The sequence below is a fragment of the Lygodium microphyllum genome, chromosome 30, assembly GCF_053477565.2.
Source record: "Lygodium microphyllum isolate KBCC chromosome 30, Lygodium_microphyllum_v1.1.10, whole genome shotgun sequence".
Taxonomy (NCBI): domain Eukaryota; kingdom Viridiplantae; phylum Streptophyta; class Polypodiopsida; order Schizaeales; family Lygodiaceae; genus Lygodium; species Lygodium microphyllum.
The window spans coordinates 9,416,206-9,438,826 of record NC_141164.1 but is presented as its reverse complement, the minus strand read 5'-3'; the positions used below and the strand labels follow the sequence as shown (position 1 = coordinate 9,438,826).

General features: G+C 39.4%; 1 protein-coding gene and 1 pseudogene across 1 annotated transcript in view; one reads left to right on the top strand and one right to left on the bottom strand.

The window, feature by feature from the left end:
- PMS1 (DNA mismatch repair protein) overlaps window positions 1-10,851 on the bottom strand; it is an 80,874-nt gene extending 70,023 nt beyond the window's left edge. The window contains exons 1-9 of the mRNA XM_087672580.1: window positions 10,457-10,851; window positions 9,885-10,208; window positions 8,597-9,697; window positions 8,449-8,493; window positions 8,082-8,368; window positions 7,882-8,011; window positions 6,081-6,149; window positions 5,807-5,880; window positions 5,659-5,724 (exon numbers count right to left, since the gene is read on the bottom strand). Coding sequence (XP_087528706.1) covers window positions 5,659-5,724; window positions 5,807-5,880; window positions 6,081-6,149; window positions 7,882-8,011; window positions 8,082-8,368; window positions 8,449-8,493; window positions 8,597-9,697; window positions 9,885-10,208; window positions 10,457-10,666 — 2,306 coding nt within the window. The 5' untranslated portion in view covers window positions 10,667-10,851. The remainder of the gene's footprint in view (window positions 1-5,658; window positions 5,725-5,806; window positions 5,881-6,080; window positions 6,150-7,881; window positions 8,012-8,081; window positions 8,369-8,448; window positions 8,494-8,596; window positions 9,698-9,884; window positions 10,209-10,456) is intronic.
- Window positions 942-1,934, top strand: LOC148009542 (uncharacterized; annotated as a pseudogene).
- Window positions 10,852-22,621: the final 11,770 nt, after the last annotated feature.

Sequence of the window (22,621 nt, the reverse complement as noted above, 5' to 3'; positions counted from 1 at the left end):
TTGGCAAAGGAAAGGCACAAGATCATGATGGATTAGTAGCCGAGCACTTGATCCATGCTAGAGATTTGGTGGCAGGATTCCTAGCTTACATGTTTAACAGAGCCATGTGTGAAGGCCTACCAGAAAGCTGAAGCACGAACGCTATCGCCTATCCTCAAGTCACGGGACCCTACTCTACCCAGTAACTATCGGACTATCATGGTCGGGCATACATTGGCTAAGTTATATGCTTCCATCCTATCTCCACATTGGATCACATCCTCACACTCAGAGCGATCATTGAGGAGGGAAGGGCCCATGGCCAACGGACCTACTACTGCTTTGTGGACTTCCGCAAAGCCTTTGACACAGTACCAAGAGACAGGCTGATACATAGACTGCATGCCATGGGAGTACCGAAAGAGCTCAATTGGAATATTTTAGCACTGTATGAGAGAGTTGTGGGTAGAGTCCAGACATCTAAGGGCCTTTCGGCACCTATTTACTCCACCATTGGGGTGAAGCAGGGATGCCCCCTCTCTCCGACGTTTATTTGGCATGTACATTGATGGGATTGCTGATTACATTTCACAGGAAGGAGATAGAGGAGATCTACTAGCTAGCACTTGGATATCTCTCCTATTGTATGCAGATGACATTGTATTGATAGCTGACATTGATAGCTGACTCTCTAGAGGGTCTACAAAGACACTTGGATGCATTACACTCCTATACTTTGGACAGTGGGCTTCAGTGAACCTTGGTAGAACCAAGGTGATGGTACTTAATACTACACCAGTGGGTGATCAGCGCCTAATTTCACATATGGATCTAAGGAACTGGAGTATGTAGATTCTTATACATACCTAGGAGTCTTATTCACAGGGCCCACCTTTTCTATGCAAGAGGTAACAGACACTAGACTGACTCGCGGATACACAACACTAGGTGGTTTGGAGAGGATGTGCTCACAGGCGCAATTCCAAGAACCCCGCACCAAGCTATGGCTCTTCAATACACTAGTCACATCCACACTACTTTATGGAGTACAGATATGGGGACCCAGTCTTGACCACCGTAGCAGATCAGGACGTACTTATGACGGATGGAGGTCGATGGAGAAACCCTTAGTGTCCATGATATTCAAGATGATCACATGTAAGGCCTCAACGCCACACGAGATCATTAGAGCTGAGCTAGCAGCTACACCGATTGTGGTAGAAGCTCTCACCCGATCGGTCGCATACATACATAGCCTATGGGACTTACCCAAACACAGATATGCACGGTTGGTCCTTGAGTCCTCCAAGCAACTTGCCAGAGAGGGTGATACTTCATGTTGGTATGCACAAATGTCGGCCTGGTTTGAGCTGCATGGCTTTAGCATGGACAAGTTACCCCCCTTCCAATACTCCCTTGATGCACCATCTCTTGATCTGAGCAGGTTAGAGATTCGCAAGATCATTAAGATGGATCTTACCCAGTTGGATATCAGACGGACATGGTTGATGCTAGGGCAGGAGCTAGGAACAAAGATGGCTTTCTACCAGCAGCATTTCCTTCACACTACTAACGATGGATTTATTGTTCGCTCGAGATACATGGACACCCACCTTTCCCATGAGATCAAATGTACTATTGGTCAATTGCGCAACTCCTCATATCAGCTAGAGATTGAGACTAGCAGATATAGATCCATCCCACCAGAGGAGCGCATATGCTAGATATGCCAATTAGAGTCAAAGACGGAGGAGCATTATATATGCCGCTGCCCAACGTATTATGAGGTCCGTGGTCGTTTCCACTGTCTCTTTAGAGACGGATTTGGACCACTATCCAGAGTCATGGATTTTACCAATCAACAATGCCTTGGCCTCTTTCTTCTTAAGATACAACAGCTTCATGACATGCGCCTCAGGAACACAGCTGCTCCAGGACACCGAGGCCCTTCGTAGAGGCAGCTCACAGACTTCTTTGCAAAGGAGACTCAGAAGACTTCAATACAGTTACAACCACAGTCCACATGAGAGCCTCTCCCACTGCCACATTCCACACATAGACAAGAAGTATTGATTGATCAAGCCATTCAGCTTAGCCGATCCAAACGTCCTAGGCCTCGACACAAACACCGACGACACCTTCATAGACAGATACAAGGGATAATTCCTCGGGCTAGAGCTAGGCCCTCCATACCCACATGAGATTGTACCATTTGGAGCTCATTGTTGCTAGATAGAGCTCTATGTTTACACATAGCCATAGTTAGTTTCTTTTCTTATTTAGCTTTATGCTACATATTTTGCCCTGACAGTTATACCATCATACATATGATTGTAACTCATGGTCTCATAGGTCATTTTGGCCTTTTGTAGACGTTAATATATCATTTCATTTCTCTACATCTTTCTTTTCTCTCATATGTTCTCTCTCTGCGCCAGCATAATATTCACCATATATATATATTAAGCATATAAAAAAGTCGAGCATGTATCTCAGATCTTATAACAGTGGTATCAAAGCAGGTCTCTTTGCTTTTCTCAAAGTAAAGGCAATCCTTGCAAGAAGAAGGTAAAGATGGAAATTGATGAAGTGCCTACAAGTGAGCAATTACAAGCTCAATTGACTGAGTATCGTAGCTTGTTGGAGATTCCCGAAGTACGTCAATTGATTGACAGCTTAAGGGCAAGGGAAGAAGCTACTTATGAAGGACCGAATCCTCCAAAAGATGGTGATACTGGAGGTAACACCATTGCACCGATTGATAGTGAAGGTGCAAAGTATCCAATTACTGAGAAGCTTCCTAGAAGGAAGGACTTTCGGGTCAAGAAGAGTAAAAAGACCTCACCTCGAGTGAGGCAGATAAGGAGGGAGCCATCTCCCTCAGCAACCAACTACTCCCCTAATTACTCAAGTTCCTCCTCCTCCTCATCGTCTTCTAGTTTCTACTCTCTTGGTTCTAAGTCTCGTGCAATCCGCAAATGAACAAAGAGGGACCATAAGCAGAGCAAGCTTAAGAAGACTACGACTTTCAAGTCTAGGGATAAGGACATAAAGCTTGACTCTTACTCTGGTAAGAGAGATCCTGCTAAGGCGTTAGCCTTTGTCAGGGAATTTGAAGTTGCTTTTTCTGATGGTAATTTCTCAGAAAAGTCCAAGCTCAAGCATGTAGACATGCACTTGAAAGACGCCGCTAGCAATTGGTGGTTGACTCTCATTTTGGAGGGAAGGAAACCTACAAGTTGGGAAAATTTCAAAAAGAAGTTTTATACTCAGTTCTTGCCTTCTGATTTTGAGAATGATGTCAAGGAGTGGGATTGGCTAGGCCAAAAAGAGTATGAGAAGGTCACTAGTTATGTGGACAAGTTTTGGTCTACTCTTCTCAAGGTTACTCCTTTCATGGAGATTGGCAATGAAAAGAAGAAAAGGAAGTTTGAAGTTGGCCTACTCCCTCATTTACACAAAACCATGAAGGTGTATCCACATGAAACCTTATCTCCCATGATGGAGACTACCATCGTAGCTAAAAGTTTGCATACACCTGGTACATCTCGAAAGTTGAAGATGAGTTCTTATAGAGCTAGACAAGAGCAGCTCTATGATCAACCAAGAGACAGAACTAATCGAAGAAGACCTACCTCTAGCCATGAATACAAACAGGAAGGAAGGTGATTTCTTTGTGGTGAGTTAGGGCATATGAAGCCTGATTGTCCTCACAAAAGGAAGGAAGTAAATGTGATTAAAGATCCTCCTTCACCATCCTCAATTTCTATTCTAGATGCACAAGCTCACACTCATTCAAATGAGAAGAAGAGACAACTCTGAAAGGGTTGGGGGACACTCAACAATCAACGAGTTTTGATACTCTTTGATCCAAGGTCCACAGATAATTTTGTGTCAACAGATACTGCTGAAAGGCTACAAATTCCACCGGATCGATTGGAAATACCAATTGGATCAAGTTCAACATTTGAAAGACTTACAATCAATTCTACTCATATCCAAGGGAAGTTGAATTTTAGAATTGGGGATTACCGCGACCAAGAGTCTTTTCTACTTGCACCCATTGGAAACTGTGATGTTATCTTAGGTATGCCTTGGCATTACAATATTAGACCTCTTCCTGATTTTGTTAAGAAGACCCTTGCATTTCAATTCAAGGGTCAGAACATAGTATGCATGCTGATGCTGGAGATTGGCGTGTGCCAATGGTTGGTCATGTTAGCATTTCTAAAGAAATGAAAAAAGCTATTTTTGCGTACATGATTTTTGTGAGAGAGTCAAAAGAAGCTAATGATTCAAGGACACTTGATGCCTCTAATGAACACACAATACCAACTAATGCTTCTAAGCTTAGACTTTAAAAGAACCCCTCTCTTTAATTGATCAAGCCAAACATGATTTTGTTAAACAAACAAGTAAATGAACTGTTGGAAAAAGGGTTAGTTCAACCTAGCTCTTCTCCATACTGCATAACAAGGGCATCATGCAAAAACGAAGACAAATAAGCACCCGTGATCCATTGTATAATAAGAAATTCATGTTCAATCTTCCTAGTGACCATACCTTAAAAAAGGGTAAATTGACCCCGCAATGACCACCTATAACTTTAAGATGGTTGTACACTTACTAGTACGACAAATTCATTACAACATCATCAAGATGTTCTCGAGGTCCTTGATTAAAATTTAAAACAGAAGAAAGAACAGAGATAGCAATGTGATAAAATATGTAACCAACATGCATCGATGCATGTCAATTATCAATGGAACACTACTAGTACGGCCTCAACCACAATACGCTTTTGAGGTGTGTATAATTATCACCCATAAGTTTTTCCTTAAACTTAGGTCTACCAAATCAAATGTGCAAAGGTAATAACAATCAAGTATAACAACAAGAAAAATCATATTGATGATTTTCGGTGGTTGTCAATCCCAAAAGCATTTCAAAGAGAGAGGCAACTTCTCAATGCAATGAAAACAAACTTGAATTCCCTTGGCCTCAAAATCACAACGGTGAAACATCCAATTTAATTTTGAACATATGAGTCCATCTTCCAAACTCAAGGCTCCAAGACCTAGCCGCTAGGGAAGGCAAGCCAATGGCAAGGGATTACAAGGATAGTTCCTACCACAAGTGTATGAGTGCCTCCATGACCCCCTTCCCATTGAGAACAATGCATAGAGCCTTGTTCTTGGTGTGTATTATGTGGATCATTCAAGATTTGAAGCACAAAACTGTCACCAATTGCTCCAAAACTGACCAATTAGATACCTACAAAAAACCACAAGGAATAGCCCTTGACCAATACCCTATATTGGCCAAGGTCTCATAACATCCCCATTATCCCTAGAAAAAGCCACTTCCAATTCATCCATGTGTGTTGAACGCATGGGAAAATAAATGGTCTAAATAGTTTTTGAGCTTTCTACGGTTGCATCTATTAAATGCAAGGAAAACTAGGGAAAACAAGCAATTGAACCTTAAACTAGACTTACTAGCTGTTAAAATATTGATCTATTGATCTCGCAGCTAAGGCATTCTGGCAGCTGTATCGATAACACAATTTGGGGGGAAAACAATTGAGCCTTAGAATGGACTCATTATACCAGAAATGTTGATATATACACGTCACAGCTAAGAAAAATACCTAATCATGATAAGCCATTGCTTACCTACCTAAAAGCCTCAAGGTGAGTTGTAACAATCACTTCTTCTGCAGATGAGAAGTCTAAAGGCAGAGGTCTGCATACATTAAGACCCAAAACCAGATATTAGCAAAGATTTAGAGTTTGTTCTTTGTGCTCAAAAGTTTGTAATGGCCTACCTAAGAAGAGGCTGCCGATTCAGGACTGTGCTTTTTGAAAGCCGCTCAAAATTATACTTCTCATCTGATGCATGCTGCAAGCTTATAAAGTGAGAAAGAAACATTAGAGATAAGATAGCAGTGGAAGCAAGCAAAAAATACACATATATTCCAAATATGTGAAATGTAACAATTATCAATACTGCTTGTTTTTAGCATTGAACTGCCTCTACTGAACTCAAGAAGTGGAAGTTAGCAACCAAGAGAATCCTTGACAGCTACTAAGATAACCAACCTGGTCAATGATGAATATATCATTATTTAATTTTGCCAAAATAAAGCCCAGATTGAACTGCCCAATCACCTGAATTTGCACACTTGATGTAAGAAAATGAACATGCTATATGAAGCTAGAAAACTTTTCGAACAAAACTTATAGTTCAACTTATAAAGGATGAGCAAGTTCAATGACAACTAATCCGAGCCACTCATGATGCCATTTTCTTAAACTTGCATGCCCTTAGTAGGGTTTCTTTTTCCTAGAGAAGGAAAAAGAATCTATTAGTAAATCCCCTTGCAAGCAACAAAGTATCCCAAAGCAAAATATAAGTACATACCCTTAGTAGGTTGAAGCTTCAAAATATCCTATACAGCTGAAAACAAGACCAAAACCAATCACAATCAACCATTATTATTCGGGCATGTCACATGTGCTCACTTTGTACAATTTGTACACTGCTCTATGGTTGTAGTGGACGCCTCATGATAGAATGTGCCCTATATATAGAGGGGTGGGGTGTAGGACACACGCCTCATTGATTGCTTTGCACATGCGGAGAGATGGGAAACCTGAGCACACTCCGCAGGCATCTTGTCATGCTCCAGATGTATCTTATTGATTATTGCTGGTGGATTCCTTGCTCCATTCCAATGTATCTCTTGCATTTATTGAAATGCTCTCTTTTGCTTCATTGTTTTGCACTATTCTAGCGCATAACTATGCTGAATAATGACATCAGCATGATTGCATCCATATATAGGTGTTACTAATGGAAAATAGCTCAAGTTGTGCATTGTAAAGCTATTTACTCTATAAAAAGCTGGTGTGCACAACATTTAGCTGACTTCAAAATGAACACAAACAAGTGGCTGAATCTGAGAGTCACCAATTTGATATGCAACCTTTATTGGAAATTGTGTCAAGTTAGAATCTTTGGGGAAGAGTGAAGACATTTGGCATGGTTTTGTGCAAATTAATAGATCCCTTTGAGAGGGCAAGCCAATCAAGAGTTTGGGTCTAAGCTCTTGACAGAGAAGGCTTCTTCACAAATAAAACTGATATAATGTTCAATAAAAGGCTTATAAAGAAGAACACATACCACTAGCTTCATATTAGTTGTTCTAAGCAAGTTTCTAGCCAGCCACATGAGAAAGTGCTTCACTTTGTTTGCCTCATGTTGTGTGCTAGAATTTTACTTTGTGACAAGCTTTTGGCTGGGACCGAAGTTACAAGTAGCATTCAGTAAACTGTAGGCAGCCCAGTGTTGTCAGCAAATGACCAGGTTACAGGTCATGAATGCCTCCCAGCCAAAGCACCGTCAGAAAGGGATAATCACACCCTCCAATTTGCAACCCACATTGACAGGAATCAGTGCCACATATCACCAGCATCATCATATCAATAGTGTGGCAATGTGCAGCTCTATTACTTCAGAAACCCAAGCATGACACGAGCTCAAAACATAGCATGGCTCTTCTCAAACCAGATATCCATTTCTATGAATGGCCTCAACCCCCAAAAAAAAAAATTACAGAGCATGCTACTATCTTGTTGCATCAAAAACTGGGTAGACACTAATGGCAAAAGGGACAAGTGTTCTTGCCATCTTTCTCTAGGACTCCAACATGAGGACATTCCCAGCCCATGAGAATGGTAACAAATAGGGGCCAAAATAAATTATTGCAACTTCAGGCTAAATTAGAACTGAATAGAAAATGTCAATAGATAGATCCCAAATAGCAAAGTGACAGAATTCAACAGGAGTTAGACTTAACCACATTTTAATATCAGATAACAGCAACCAGATGAGTAAAACCTTCATGTGCTTGAAATCAGATTTATCAAATGTCCTTTCCAACTCCATGGTTGCAGCGGCAAGAGCTTCCTCCTTTCCTGCTGCATCATTTGTGATGCCATTGATCACCATCGATGCAGCAGTATATAAGCTGCTCCACAAAACATAAATTTAAATTGTGTGCGATAATAAGCTAATCACTGCAACATGCAAAAACTTACCCTTTCTTTCTTGGTGCTCTTTTCCTTTCTGATAAGCTTCTGCAGCTCAGCCACCCCTTCAAAAACCTTGCCCGAAGCTCAGTAAAATCAAATTCTACAGTTGAGGTTGTATCAGCATCTTCATTTGGCGCTTTTGTAGAAATGGAGGTAACAGCTTGATCTTTAACTTCCTCATGCACCACAGTAGGCACTTCAGAGACTGAAGGCCTACTTATCCTTGGTCCACTTGTAACCATTGAAGTAGAGCAGTGACTATTGGCAGGATTTTTCATCATCGGCCTTTCTCCCTTCACAAAAAGTGTTCTCAGTTGTGGTGTTGGGTAATATTAACTGATAGAGGTGTAACACATCGCAAACTGATACATACCTCAAACTCTTGGTGATCATTGTTTTCTGGCACTGTCCTTTCTCCCTTCATAGCAAGTTTTCTCAGTTATTGCAACATAAATGCTATTAAGTAAATATGTAATTCTGACAGAGAGATGATGTGTAACGAATCACAAACATATACATACCTCAAACTCTTCGTTATTTACATCATCATCCTTTCCAGCACAACATGATACCACTTGATCAATGGTGGGGTTTGTTGCATCTTTGGGAAATGACTTCATCCGCTTCAATGAATCACTGATGTTACTTGCAGGTTTCCCACTATTATGTCCTGACAACCACTTCTTTAGTAATGGCTCTTCGCTGATAAGTGACACACCTTCTGCCTGTCTCTTTCTATCTGTTATGATTCCAGTTAGAGTCAACTGGACACTTTTCTGTAAAAAGCTTGAAGTACCTTTTCTTTCTATATCAAAGTTGGTGGACCCCTCTCGACTAGGCAGGATGGTGTGGGTGCCAGTTGACACTAAAGAAGCTGCAGTACATCGGAATGAATTAATGTCTGCACTACTAATGACATTGTTGAGTTTGTGACTAGATCCGATGTTTGTTGCACACACTGCCAATCTATCTGTACGATTTGGAGATTCATCATCAGACGAGATTTTCTCCTGAATCTCCCCAAGAGCAACTGTACAGTCTTCATCAGGAGATTTTTGTGTTTCAAACTCCGGTAATTCATTGGGTAAAGAGCTTTCCTCTTTCAAAACTGTGTTCTCCATCTTGTGTACCACATATGTGTATTTATCAGGTGCATAAATATTATTTAACGAGTCCTTTAATGCTGCAAGGAGCTCACTCTCTGCATGAAGAAATACCTTGCGCTTGTCTGGAGTCACATTGACATCATACGCTGTAGTTGGAAGAATAAAATTCAAAATAGCCATTGGATACTGTTGAGAATTGAAACACCTATACAACTCATTCAGCATTTTTCCAACTTTTGGAAGCTCAACTGGGCGATTATTGATAAAAAAAAGTTGTCGATCCCCGGATGCTCTCCCTGAACCTGAGCCTGGTTTGGATATAAAGCCTTCAATTCGACAATCGTGCCTCACATGGAGGTCCACAGGCTCCAGGCAAGATGCTGTTTTTGTACCGAAAACGTTGATAATGTTATCCTTGAGGGAGCTTGTTCCTTGAGTCTTCAAAATTACTGTGTTATTCTTTCCTGTCAAATGTGTACAGACCAGCCTGACATTTTTCGAGATAAGAGCATATGCCTGAGCAGCAAACAATAAATAAAAAAGTGAGTAAAATATGGGGCTTGGCAACGGATGGATATTACACAAACCAGGAATCCAATTCCTGAATCTCCATGTCAACAGGTACTGAAACCTTCGACCCAGAGATAACCAATGGGACAATCATTTGAAAACACTTCAAACAAGACATTACAGAGATGGTTACATGTAGCAAAGAGAGCAGCCGACTATATTCTCGCCGAACGTTTCTGTTGAACTCCTTGAATCGGACTGGCAGGGAACTAAACAGTTTGCTCACAGTAACAGTCGTCCCCACAGGGCGTGCTTGATTCTTTTGCTCAATAATGTGGCCTGAATGATTGAATTTCAACTGCACAGCGATGGGCTCATTCTTTGTCCTCGTAACTACACTCAAGTCACCTAAAGCACAAAGAGAGCTTAAGGCCTCCCCCCTGAAGCCAAAGGATGATAAGCTCTGAAGGTCCACAAACTCAGAGATTTTTGAGGTGTGATATTTCAGCGTTAAAGCCTGTCAATAACAAAGGGGTGATCCCTGTCACTAACAAGGGAAGATCAATGGCATCGTTATGCTAGAAGCTTAGAACAATAAATCTGCAAATAGTCTGCAAGACATGATCTAAGCGCAATGCAATATCAAACATGATTTTGTATCATGATCGAACACGAATGAAGAAATTCGTTTTGTAATAAAATTTTCAATCTTCTAAGAGAATTTTCTTTAGATTGACAGAGCATAACAACAGTTCTGCTTACAACCTGGTAATTTTCAGGGGAGACACCAGAGCCATTGTCTGCGACTTCAAAGCTCTCAGCACCATAATCCCTGAGCTTGATCTCAATGCTGGTTGCGCCAGCATCCAGGCTGTTCTCTACTAGCTCTTTCACAGCGGTGGCCAGGTCAAGTATCACTTGGCCTGAGCATATCCTATGGATTGACGCTTTATCGATGGGCTTGATAAGCGACATCCTTGCCCATTAAAGAGCCTCGTTCTCTTCTGAAGGAGGCTGAGACATCGGGAGAATGTGTAGCCGAATAATTTTATAGCGAGTCGCGACGAGGCCTCTTCCCGCGCAATTAACCTCGGACAATCTGCATCCGAATGAGTCCTGACATCACAAAGCTGTTCGATGCTGGGGATAAAAACGTTATAGCATTGGCAAGTCCATGTTAGTAAATTGGTCAATTTGTAAACTATCGATAGATTACTCTTTTTGTAATGCGAGTAAAATATAGTTTACACAAGCAGCAAGGTCCTAGGCTTGAGTACTCAGTTTCTTGAACAACTGTTTGTAAAGCCAAATTTCAAACTAAAGGGGTCCTACGACAACTAAGCACCCTTTTTTAAGGAGCCCTATACGTTCATTAGGTTTCTCCTTGCTCCCTTTCCCAAACAAGCAAAAGTTCCTCTTTGACCATATGAACTTCAAGGTGACCATTGCAAGTAGGTTGATCAATTTCCAATTACTCTCTTTCGGTGGGCCTTGATCGGCAAAGAAGACAACTATCATGCCAAATTGGCCTCTTAGGTTGACTCCTTTTAAACCATCTTTTGACAACTCTCCATATTAGGACAACATGGAGATACTCCCAAAACAATTGTTTTTATGTTTCTTCTACATGCCCATTGAATGTGCACAATTGTGAGATTGTTAGCCATCTAGCAAGCCTTGCCTGAAGAAGGGGTAGTTTCTTTAGTACCAGGTGTAACCTGAAAATGTTCAGTATGAACGAGGGTGAGGCCACCCATAGTCTCTCCAATCTCATGTTCCACATGGCAATGTTGCCTACTAGGCACTCCTTCTTCCACTTGGCTAAGAGGTTTAAGAGAGTCCTTGGAGAGAACACTAAGTAGTATTGTGCTAACTTGCAGAGCCATAGTTATTTCCCTATAGGACTTGCCAAGTCTTGGAGAATCGATCCATTGTTGCTTGACCACTCAAGTTGGGCACGTTGGCTTTATCTGTTGGAGAATTGTGCTTATCAAGTCCATTTCACGGTCGCTCGGGTGATAATGATCCACAAGCCACTCCATCAAATGTAAGCTAGCAATACCACTGTCCTAAACATCATCCTAGATCCTTAAACCTGTAGTGTGAAGTTCCCGTGCTAGCTTTGAGTAAACTAGGGAGTGCTTAGGATGGGTTGAGCCAAATACCCCTATTCAGCACAAAGAGTCTCCTTGCCTGGGGCTTCTAAAGCTCCACATGGAGTTTGCAATAATCTTCTTCCAGTTATTGACCATTGCCTACGCAAAATCTAATTTGGATATCCTAACCTACAGGTGAGAATAGGGAATTACATCTTCCTAATCCACATTGAGCCAATGCTTACCCAATATTTTGGTGCAAGCAATCCAATGCCGCATAGCAACATCCACGGTTGCTTGCCAGTCATCCTTTTAAGCAAGGCCATAACTAGCAAGCCTTGGGCTTTGTTGCAAAGGCCTTGTATACTAGCTCCTCCCCCTTCCCTAGGAGCAATGATAATATCCCAACTTATTTGCGATGCTTGGTTTTTGCCCTGAAAGGAGCACAAGAACACTCGCATTGATTTCTCAAACTCCTTCCATGCAACTTGATTGAAAGGAAGGAGAGATCCAACATACACCATTGAAGATACCAACATAGTATTAATAACTGTCAATTTCCCTACAAAAGATAGAGGAGCTCCCATCCATCTCTTAATCTTATCTTGGACCTTAGAAAGAAACCATTTAAACTTTTGTCTTAAAGAAACTCTAATTCCTATGGGGACATCCAAGTATCTTACCAATTCATGAGGGGCTTGATCGCTTTAAAACCTTGCTTCACAATCCATTGCTCTAGTTCTCTCCATAAGAGGAAGAAGAGCTCCATTTTAGTTTGATTCACTTTAGATGCTAATAGAGCAGAGAATTTGGCATATACCTCCATGAGGTTACTTATTGATTCCTTATCCACCTATACAATTGAAGGATTATCATCGGCAAAAAACTATAGTGTTAATTAGTATCCATCTAGAAGGGGAAGACCTTTATAGCACCACTCGTAGTCGCTTATCAATCATGAGGAGAAGCAGGTCAGTTTATGAGTGCAAGCAATAAAGGAGCTAATGGGCAACCTTGCCATATAAATCTTTTCAAGGAAAAGGGAGAAGATATTTCTCCATTTGTGATTATATAGGCAATGGCACCTTTGAACAAGACAGCCACCATGTTGGAGAAGACCGAACCAAAGCACATTGCTGACAAAACTCATGGCATGGTCCATGGAAAGAATGAGATTGAGTACTACATTATGGATATGCCTTCCATGCATGAAGCCAAATTGTTTACCATGTATGATCTCTGAGAAAAGCAACTTTACCCTAAGGGATAGTGCCTTGGCCAAAACCTTATAGGAGAAATTAAGCATAGTAAGTGGTCTTCGATTAGAGACTTAGAACGATCCCATGCTTTGGGGATCAAATTTGTTAACCCTTGATTCATGATGGGGGGCATGTCACCTTATCTCCTATATAGTTCATTAATGGAATTAAGTTCTTAGCACAGACTGACCATAGTTTCAAGAAGAGCTCAAGCCGAGAACTATTTACTATGTATGATATCTAAGAAAAGCAACTTCACCTTGAGGGATACTACCTTGGCCAAAACCTTGTAGGAGAAATTAAGTATGGTAAGTGGCCTCCAATTGGAGAGCTCAGAGTGATCGTGCGCTTTGGGGATCAATTTTGTCAGCCCTTGGTTTATGCTAGGGGGCATATCACCTTATCTCCTTATATAATTCATCAAGGTAGTTGAGTCATTGCTATAGACGGGCCACAATTTCTAGAAGAGCTCAAGAGGCATACCAATGATTCCAAGACATTACCCAATCTTCATTGCAAAGACAACCACTTTAAGTTCCTCTTATGTGAATGGGCTATCTAGGGCAAGAGCCTTGTCTACCCCAATTGGGATTGCTATAGCTTGTAGGAAATTTTGAAGCCTCACTTGATAGTCAGGGCACTCAGGGGGATCACTCCCAACCATAACAACGAAATGCTTCATGAATGCTTGTGCTATGGAGTGTTCATTAGACACGAGCACCCCCTCCTAGTTAATCATCTCCGTAACTATTTCCTTCTTGTGTTTAGCCTTGAGTTCAACTAGGAAGAATTTGTTAGGTTCGTCCCCTTTAGTTTCCCACTATCCTCTAAATTGTATATTTGTTGCTTCTATTGCACCAGCTTCCTATCTTCTCGAGAACTCGTCTATGCTCTTTAGGCAATGTTTCATGATCTCATCTTCTAGGAAGGCAAAGAGAGCAACCATCGATACTTACATCCCCCATTAATACACCAATCTCCTTGTGAGGCATAGAACTTATCAATCATGTTGCCTCTCCATGTGTTGCCAACATGCTTATTGTGCCATTTATATTCCAATTTGTTGTTTTTAGAGGCAATCACCACCGTGTCCTCCATATCACATGCACAACTGAGTTTAGCCCAACCCTCCTTTTCTTCTCCAATGAGAGTTCAAAACTACGGGACTTGTCCCCTTCCCTCACAGTCATATTCCAATGAGAGTTCTAGAACTGTGGGATGTGCCCCCTTCCCTCACTGTCATATTTCGATCACCTGCAATTAGGGCCTCTCCACTCAAAAGCTTGTCATGCAAACATCCCCAAAATTTGGCCCCAGTCATAGAGTTGTTAGGTGCATAGACTAAGCAAACAATAAAATTCTATTGGCATACTCACACTCTTGCAATAACAAAGGTACCAACTCTTGAAGTGAATAGAAGGGTCAGTTTGAAATCTGCTCTAATTGAAGGGAGTGAGCCTAGAGTGGAAGCACGCAAGCAAAAGCAAGAGTTATGGTGGAAGGAGTAAGAGCACTAAAAGAATAAAGAGTGAGGTGACAATGATGAGTGCTCGCCACTTGCAGTATACAAGTGTGTGGGTATTATCAATGTAGTAATACATAGGTGGCAAGGCGGCATAGGTGCCTTTACCCCCAACACTAATGAGAAGCATCGTGTCCCCTCTCCCCTTTGATGCACTGTCAAAGTATGTGACACAACCCTTAACAGCAAATGCTCTACATACTTCCTCACGAAGCTTTATTTCCTAGAGCGCAACAAAAGGTGGTTTATGCCTTCAATGTGACAAGCCCATGCATGACTTGGTTTTTTAGGTCCGACATAAAACACCTACCATTCCAAGAATAACACGATCTTGGATGACAAAAACATCCCTACATTACACTAGAGGCAATTCATCCATGAATGCTTGACCATTAATGGGAGCATAATAGTTTTATCCACCAACGGAGTGTGGGCTTGCTTCTTGAGCAATGGCTTCTTGCTATATTTCTTTCTAGTCATCTTGCTACCAAATGTCTTTGGATCCACATTCTCCTTATTATTATGTGTTTGCCTCTTACTTGTTGCCTCTTGCTTGGCTTGATGTCTAGCTTGTTAAGGCCCTTGCCTTTGATGTCATAGGTTTGGGATCATACTTGGAGTCCTTAGTCGTCTGCCTTGTTGGTCTTAGCTTTGCTTGGGAATCACCCGCAGGGCTAGAAGCTCCTTGTGGGCCTTTTTTGGGGTCCTCCTTCTTCCCAACCTCTTTGCCATCTTCCGTTGAAGGCACTAGATCCTCAACATTTGATTTGCTTAGGCATGCATGAGCAAAGTGTCCAACCTCTCTACATATATAACATGCACCATGAACTGTGGCAAACTTAACTAAGAGAAGAAATTCCATGTCTCATGGATCCAAAAGCTGCAGGTATTTAGGTAGTTCATCCCACAATATGCATGCCTTATGTTTGGTTTAATAAGGCTCGAGGAGGAGGCTACCATTGTAGACACAAACAACACCTTTCCCAATGTTGCTGCAATCGTATGGACTTTGTCAACCAGCTAGAGGGGGGATGCTAGAAAGCTCAATCCACATAGGGCATTCATGGGATAAAATCTCGTTCGGTGAGGAGAAAGACCGAGACAATGCATAGGCCAGATTCTCCGTATAACCCACGAAGGAAGCCAAGATCCAGAAGATCCAGTCCTGTTGTGCTTTGATAGCAACCATAGCCAAATAAAAACCCTTTTCCATAAACCTAAACTAGACCAAATTGGCCTTGCCTTGATTTGTAAGAATCCAATAGATCTAGATTTTTGTGAACCATTTTTTTGAGATGAGCCCATATATTTATATTTGATTTATATACTAAGGTATACAAGATTCTATAGAAGGCAGCTTGCCCATATATTTATATTTGACATTGCTAGTTAGCTTGCATGATCTAGCTCCACGTGGGGATGTCAAGGGTGTTGAATCAACTATTGATTACTATTGCAAGAGTTCAACAAATTATATCATTTGGAGCTTATGGGTGTAATCTCTATTGCAATTGCATCTAATAAGGCGAAGCACGGTAACAATGGAAAACTAATTCGACCATCTAGCCAATACTTGAAGGATCAAATTAAAAATTAGTTATTTGTATCATTTTCTTAATTTTATTCAACATAACATGGCTTATAATCCAAAAATAAACTAAAAACAAATAAGTAAGGTCAATAAGTTTGATGGTGGTGAGATTGACACTTTATGTGAACATTCTTTTTTCTTAGAGCAAGCAAACAAAGATTACACCACTTAACAGGGAATTCAAATAATTTTATATTGAATAAGAGATATAGAGGTACTAATTTTTTATATAAAACTTCCATGTATGTATGTAAACAAATATGCAAAAAATGTTAGATAATTCAAATAACATTCAGTTGAAAAAGAGAATGAGAGGCTATAATATTTTTAGTAAATCCTTTTTATACCTACCTACACAAATAAGCAAATAAAATAAGTTTGATGGTGTTGAAATTGAAACTTTATGTAAACATATTTCGAGGAAGAATAAGTACTCAGAGTGAGCAAAGAAAATACTACACTTGATAGGCAATTCAAATAACTTCCTATTGAATAAGAGAACGAGGGCTTGTAATACTTTCCCTAAAACTTATTTGTACACGATGTTGATGGTAGCATTTGCCATATTCTCTTTCTCATCAAGCAAAGCTTCAAATCTATCTGGAGACTTTACTCTTGAGAATGCAACATATCATTGTCCATGATTAAACACTAAAGTTTTTATATATAACCCCAAACATGATAATGTTGCCCTTGAGATTTGTTCATTATCATTGCAAATGCTAAACAATAAGGAAATTGCAAATGTTTCATTGAGAATGGGAGTCATAATGTGGTTGGGATAAAAGTTATTATTGGGATAAATACTGATTCTCCAATATTGGTCCTTGTTATTATCACTATATCAATAACCTTGTTGTTGAAAACCTTGCACATAAGTCTAGTGTTGTTGCATAAACCTTTAAAAGGATTCAAAATTTTGAGCAATATTATTGAACCATTTACTTTTAATAGCAAGTTTGGACCATCCAATATATTTTAAATTAATATCAATATCACTTATTACTACTATAAATGATTATTTTGTCCATCATCATTGATAGCTTCCATATCTAAGAAAGTTTTCTCTGGTTCTATCTTATTTTAAAGTTTTTTATAAATGATCAAAGGGTTTGCATAGTCCTACACTCTCACCTCAGGTAGTCTATGATAGCCTACTAAATTGCATTTATATTGATATAGAAGTTATTGAATACATCAAAACTTAATTACTATCTATATTGATGTAGAAGTTATTGAATACATCAAAACTTGATTACTATCCTCATCTTGTATTTTCACAAATTTTCTATATTGTAAGACAATCAATGTGTTATATCCTTTGTTAACGGCACTAAAAAATATTCCCAACATACACCAAGTTAGGTAGGTGAACAAAATACCAATATTGATACAAACAAAGTTTTCAATTGAGTATCTAGTTGCATATTAATGTAGCTTCACATTAGCTCATTTACTATTCTACATCAATTTCTAACATACTCTTTGCTATGCAAGCCTCTTTAAATGTTGAATATTCACATTACCAACTATACATGATGCTCCAAAGGAAGTGCACTCCCTATATGTGATGAGAAGTAGACACAAGTAGTATTTTTCCGAACATGAAAGAGCAACAAATGATATCTAACCTTGCTATGATTACTGAGCATACCTTTACCTTTATATAATCATTCTACTTGGAACTCAAGTTACAATTGTAAGGCACTACCCATCGATTATCCAAGATGTTACCCTTAGCATTATGCTTTTTTCTATCGTCTCAACATCTATATAGAGGATAACTGCTATTATCAATTGTAATTAAAAATGCATAAACTTTATTGGATCCTTTGTACATTGGCTACCCCTCATGCAAGGGAATTATTCCACCATTAAATGCTCCACATGGATTGTGCATGTTGCATTTAGCGACAATTTAATATAGAGATGGAAATCTTTCTTTATCAAGAAGCTCAACATGCAGAATTTATCATAATGACATGATTTTAAGGGCTTAAAATGTGGCTTTAATATCAAGAGTGTGTGTGAATGAGGTAAGTCCCTCTTTTGAAATTATATAACAGATACATATCTAGCAACACTATCGAATAATTTCTTTTTGGTTGTCAATTGCATCGTATGACATAGGACAGCACCTAGCCCTTCAACTGATGCATCTGTGTGTACATGGAACTCCTTCGTTCAATCAAGAGGTTGCAAGATAGGTACTTGGATAAGGCACTATTTTAGGGTATTAAAGGCTCCTTCATAGTCATCATTCCAAAGGAAATCTGCATCTTTCCTTAGGAGCTTGTGCAGAGGGGCTGCCTTGGTTGCAAAATTTGCAATAAATCTTCTATAGTAGCCCACATGGCCAAGAAATCCTCCCCATTGCTTAAGATTTGTTGGTGCTGCCAAGGTGATAATCTTCTCAATCTTCGTTGGGTCTGTTGCAATCCCTTGTGCAGAGACAATATGGCCCAAAAGAACTCCTGATGAAACGCCAAAGATACATTTGTCGAGGTTGAGAGAAATCCCATACTCTCGGCATCTATCAAAACATTGCTCTAGGTGTCCCCAATGCTCTCGTATTAAGCTATAGACACAAAAGTCATCAAGATACACCTCAATGAAATCATGTAGATGATTCTAGAAGGGAGCCATCATTACTCGTTCGAAGGTGGCAGGAGCATTACAAAGCCGAAATGGCATCACTCTATAGGCATAGGTCCCCATTCTGTGGTGAACGTTGTTTTGGATTGTAGTCGAATCTGGCTAATCATATGCAGATTACCCACGCAACAAAACATGTCTAGTTTCTAACCACTTCGAATTACATATTAGGGTAATAAACATATCGTGTTTCCTTTTGGTGTGCACAATTGCCATAGCATCTCTATAATGATACATGAAATTTGGTCTGCCTATAAAGAAAAATGGTAACACTATTTTGTTCCCCACAACTATGCCAATATCGTTATAAGTTGCATATAATACATTGACCATACTTACCAATCCCCTATATATTTCAACTTTTAAAGCTCCTTGATTACAACAATACGAAACTAATATATATTGCTTAGTGCAACAATATGCATCAACAATGTATTATTATAGCAAGCAAATGCATCCATATTATTGCAAACTTGAAGTAAAAAAGCACAATATTTGTATTTTAGTGACACGATGTTTGATTGTAAGATTGTCGACACTAATATGAGGATCCATCGACACACAAGTTTTGGAAAGAGAAGAACATACGACAAAGGCATGTATACCTTATATAAGATAGATACAGAAATTATATATCCTTGTTGAATACAAACTTTGTTTAGATGGCAAGCTCAACACGTGCAAATATTGATGATGGACCATCTAGTTAGATGGATCCGTATGTCTACACTTAACATGTTGGTGCTCGCTATGATCCTTGCATGGCTATTGACTTATTATTTTTGGTTAGTTACACCTTTCTACAAATTGACATACTTATAACACCAATTGATTAATATAGTCAGTTGTACACCTATTGACTTAGTAGGACATTTTTTCTTTATGTTCAATATTATCTATACTTTGTGTACATTCTATTGTGAGAGGAAGAAAGAATAAAAACTAGTAAGAAAATAATTTGGCATCTATCTCTCTTATTGTATTCTTGAGTGAGCTTCATCTTGTGTGCACTATTTGTATTCAATGCAATAGCTCAAGCAAATCCTCCCACCACGAGATTCATGATATGGTATCACAATAATGCCACCAAGAGAGGTTGGTTTTAAAAGTTTGAAGTGAAGGATAAATAGTAAGAATTTAAGCTAGCAATAAATTAGTAAGAAGATTTTCTGTTTTCTCTCTTTCCTAGAAACAATCCTCTCATTTTCATCAGTCGAGAAAAGCACACATTCATGAACTTGCACAAATTATTATTTGTGCAACATGACCACCGAGATCGTGAATGCCTTTGCATCAACTGCCCTGGGATCAACATCATTAGCCTCATCATCAGGCATTACCTCATCATCAATAGTGGCTTCCTCAACCTTGTCACCTACACTTGGTAACTCTTCATCCAACTTTATGGTCTTAGGGATTTGTCTCTCCCAGATTTGCTTTCTTTACTATCATGTCCTACATATCAGTCTCAATATCTCCTTCTTGGCACTCTAATCTATCCTCTAGATTAGCAATGTTTGAGGTATTCACCATATTGTCCACACCCTCCAGCCCTAGCTCATTCCCTTTCCCATCCACAGTACTAGCACCCAAGTCTCATTAGGACATCATATTCATCCTTGTAAGCATGGACTCCAAAGCCTCCCCATAATATCATTGTCAAACAAAAGATGTTGGCAAGAAAGCATGAAGCTATCGACAACATAAGAGGACTCCCAAGCCTCCCCATAAGTATCACAAGACCCAAAGACATGGATGGTATTCTCACATCCACAATAAGAGGCCTTGGTAAAAAGGTGAACATTGTTCCATTCTTCACATTTGTAATGAGCTTGTTGTGACAAAATTTAACTGGAGTTAGCCTTTTGCATACTTAGTCTTTAAAACTTTTCATAGTCTCTCTACAAAAACACATTAAAGGATTAGACATATAAACCCCTAATATCTCAAGTTCTATACCCGCTAGTCAAACACTACCATAAGAAGTAACAACAAACACTATAAGCCAAACAATACCAAAAATACCAAAAAGTATCAAAAGTACCATAGATCAAATAACAAAAGATAGTACCCAAAGTGCCATAAGCACCCTAATAGTAATTTAACAATGTGTAAGAAGCAACAATAAATACCAAAAAGTACCCAACAATACCAAAGGGATTCAAATAGGACCAACTAGTACAAAATAAATACCCTAAACCAAACATACAATTGGCAGCATAAAGAAGTGCCCAACAGTACCAAGAGCATCCAAAGTTTCATACATGTCAATTAGTACAAATGAAGTGGAAGAAGCATCGATAAATACCCTAAGCCAAGAAGTACCAAAAGAACCTAGCAGAAGGAATTTCAAAACAATACTACCAAAAGCACCAAAGAATATCAAACAACCCCAACAACTCACAAAGGGTATTGGAGACTACCGAGTATCAAGAATATCAAATAGCACAAAGAGTTCCAAATCAGTACCAAAAGTACCAAAGAATATCAAAGATTACCAAAAGTAGCAAAGAGTAATAGAGAGTACCAATGAGTACGAAAAATATCAAATAGCACAAAGTGTTTCAAAACATTAGAACGTGTCAACAACAACAAAAAACTTAGTAAAAGTACAAAAAAAGTAAGAAAATTAACTCTAGCCAATACCACCAAAATTATCAAAACTATCAAAAGTAGTTTAAAAGTACTAGAACTACCAAAATTAGCACAACCATAAGGACTTTCATAACTAAGAAAACTACCATAACAACCAAGTCCACCAATACTTTGAGAATAAACAAGGCTACAAAACTATAAATACTACCAAAATAGTTAGAAAAACCCAATTTATCAAAGTTAGCAGCACTGTCAAGACTATCAAAACTACAAGCAAAGCCAAAATCTTCCTCCATATTAGAACTGTTTATACTACCAAACCCTTAGAAGGACCAAAAAGGAGGGTGAATTATTGGAAAGAAGTGATGAACATGTCCAAGTATCTTACTCAAGTTTGGGAAGGAAATATGGTAGATTCTCTTCAAGAGGTTGTAGTATGGGCCATGCTAGTAGCAACCAACAAAACATATTAAATCAATAGTTTGGTCACATACTAATAAACGAGCCATGTGAGACACCAACAATGAGAATGGAAGCAAACATACTTGAGCACTTGTCAAATCTCAAAAAGTCGTCCATGGTCCATATAAGATTAACTTGTATGTTAACAGACCACCTCTCAATATACTTGCTCATGTCTTTCATGGTAATCCCCTCCTCCCATAAAATCTTGAGCTCATTAAGTAATGGATAGAGATAGACATTCGTATTATTGACTTTGTAGTACCCAGGAGTGAGCAAGCTAAGGATTAGGTGTCCCTTCTTCGTAGAAAGCCACAGTGGTATAGTGTAGTTCACAAGGACTACTAGCAACACACTATAAGAAGTCGAGCAAAGTTCGAAAGGATTCATGCCATCCATAGCAAGACAGAGTCGAAGATTTCTTGATTCTCGTGCAAAGCTTAGAACGGTGGAGTCAATGTGACCCTATGCTTGTGAGTTTGCTAATATTTGGTGGATTCCATTTGTGGGCCTATTTTGCATATGCCATATTATTAAACTCGCCATGCTTATTGTGTGAAACATGTGATGGATACGTGATATAAGTGAAAAGTATTTGAGAATATTTTGAGGGATGATTTGTCCATGTAGGTCTTGGTGATACTAGTGAGCACCACACTTCGTACATGTTTCCATGGACCCTTGTTCTCCTCGAAAGAGCACACAATCATTAATACATATATGAATGATGTTATAATCCATGTCAAGTAC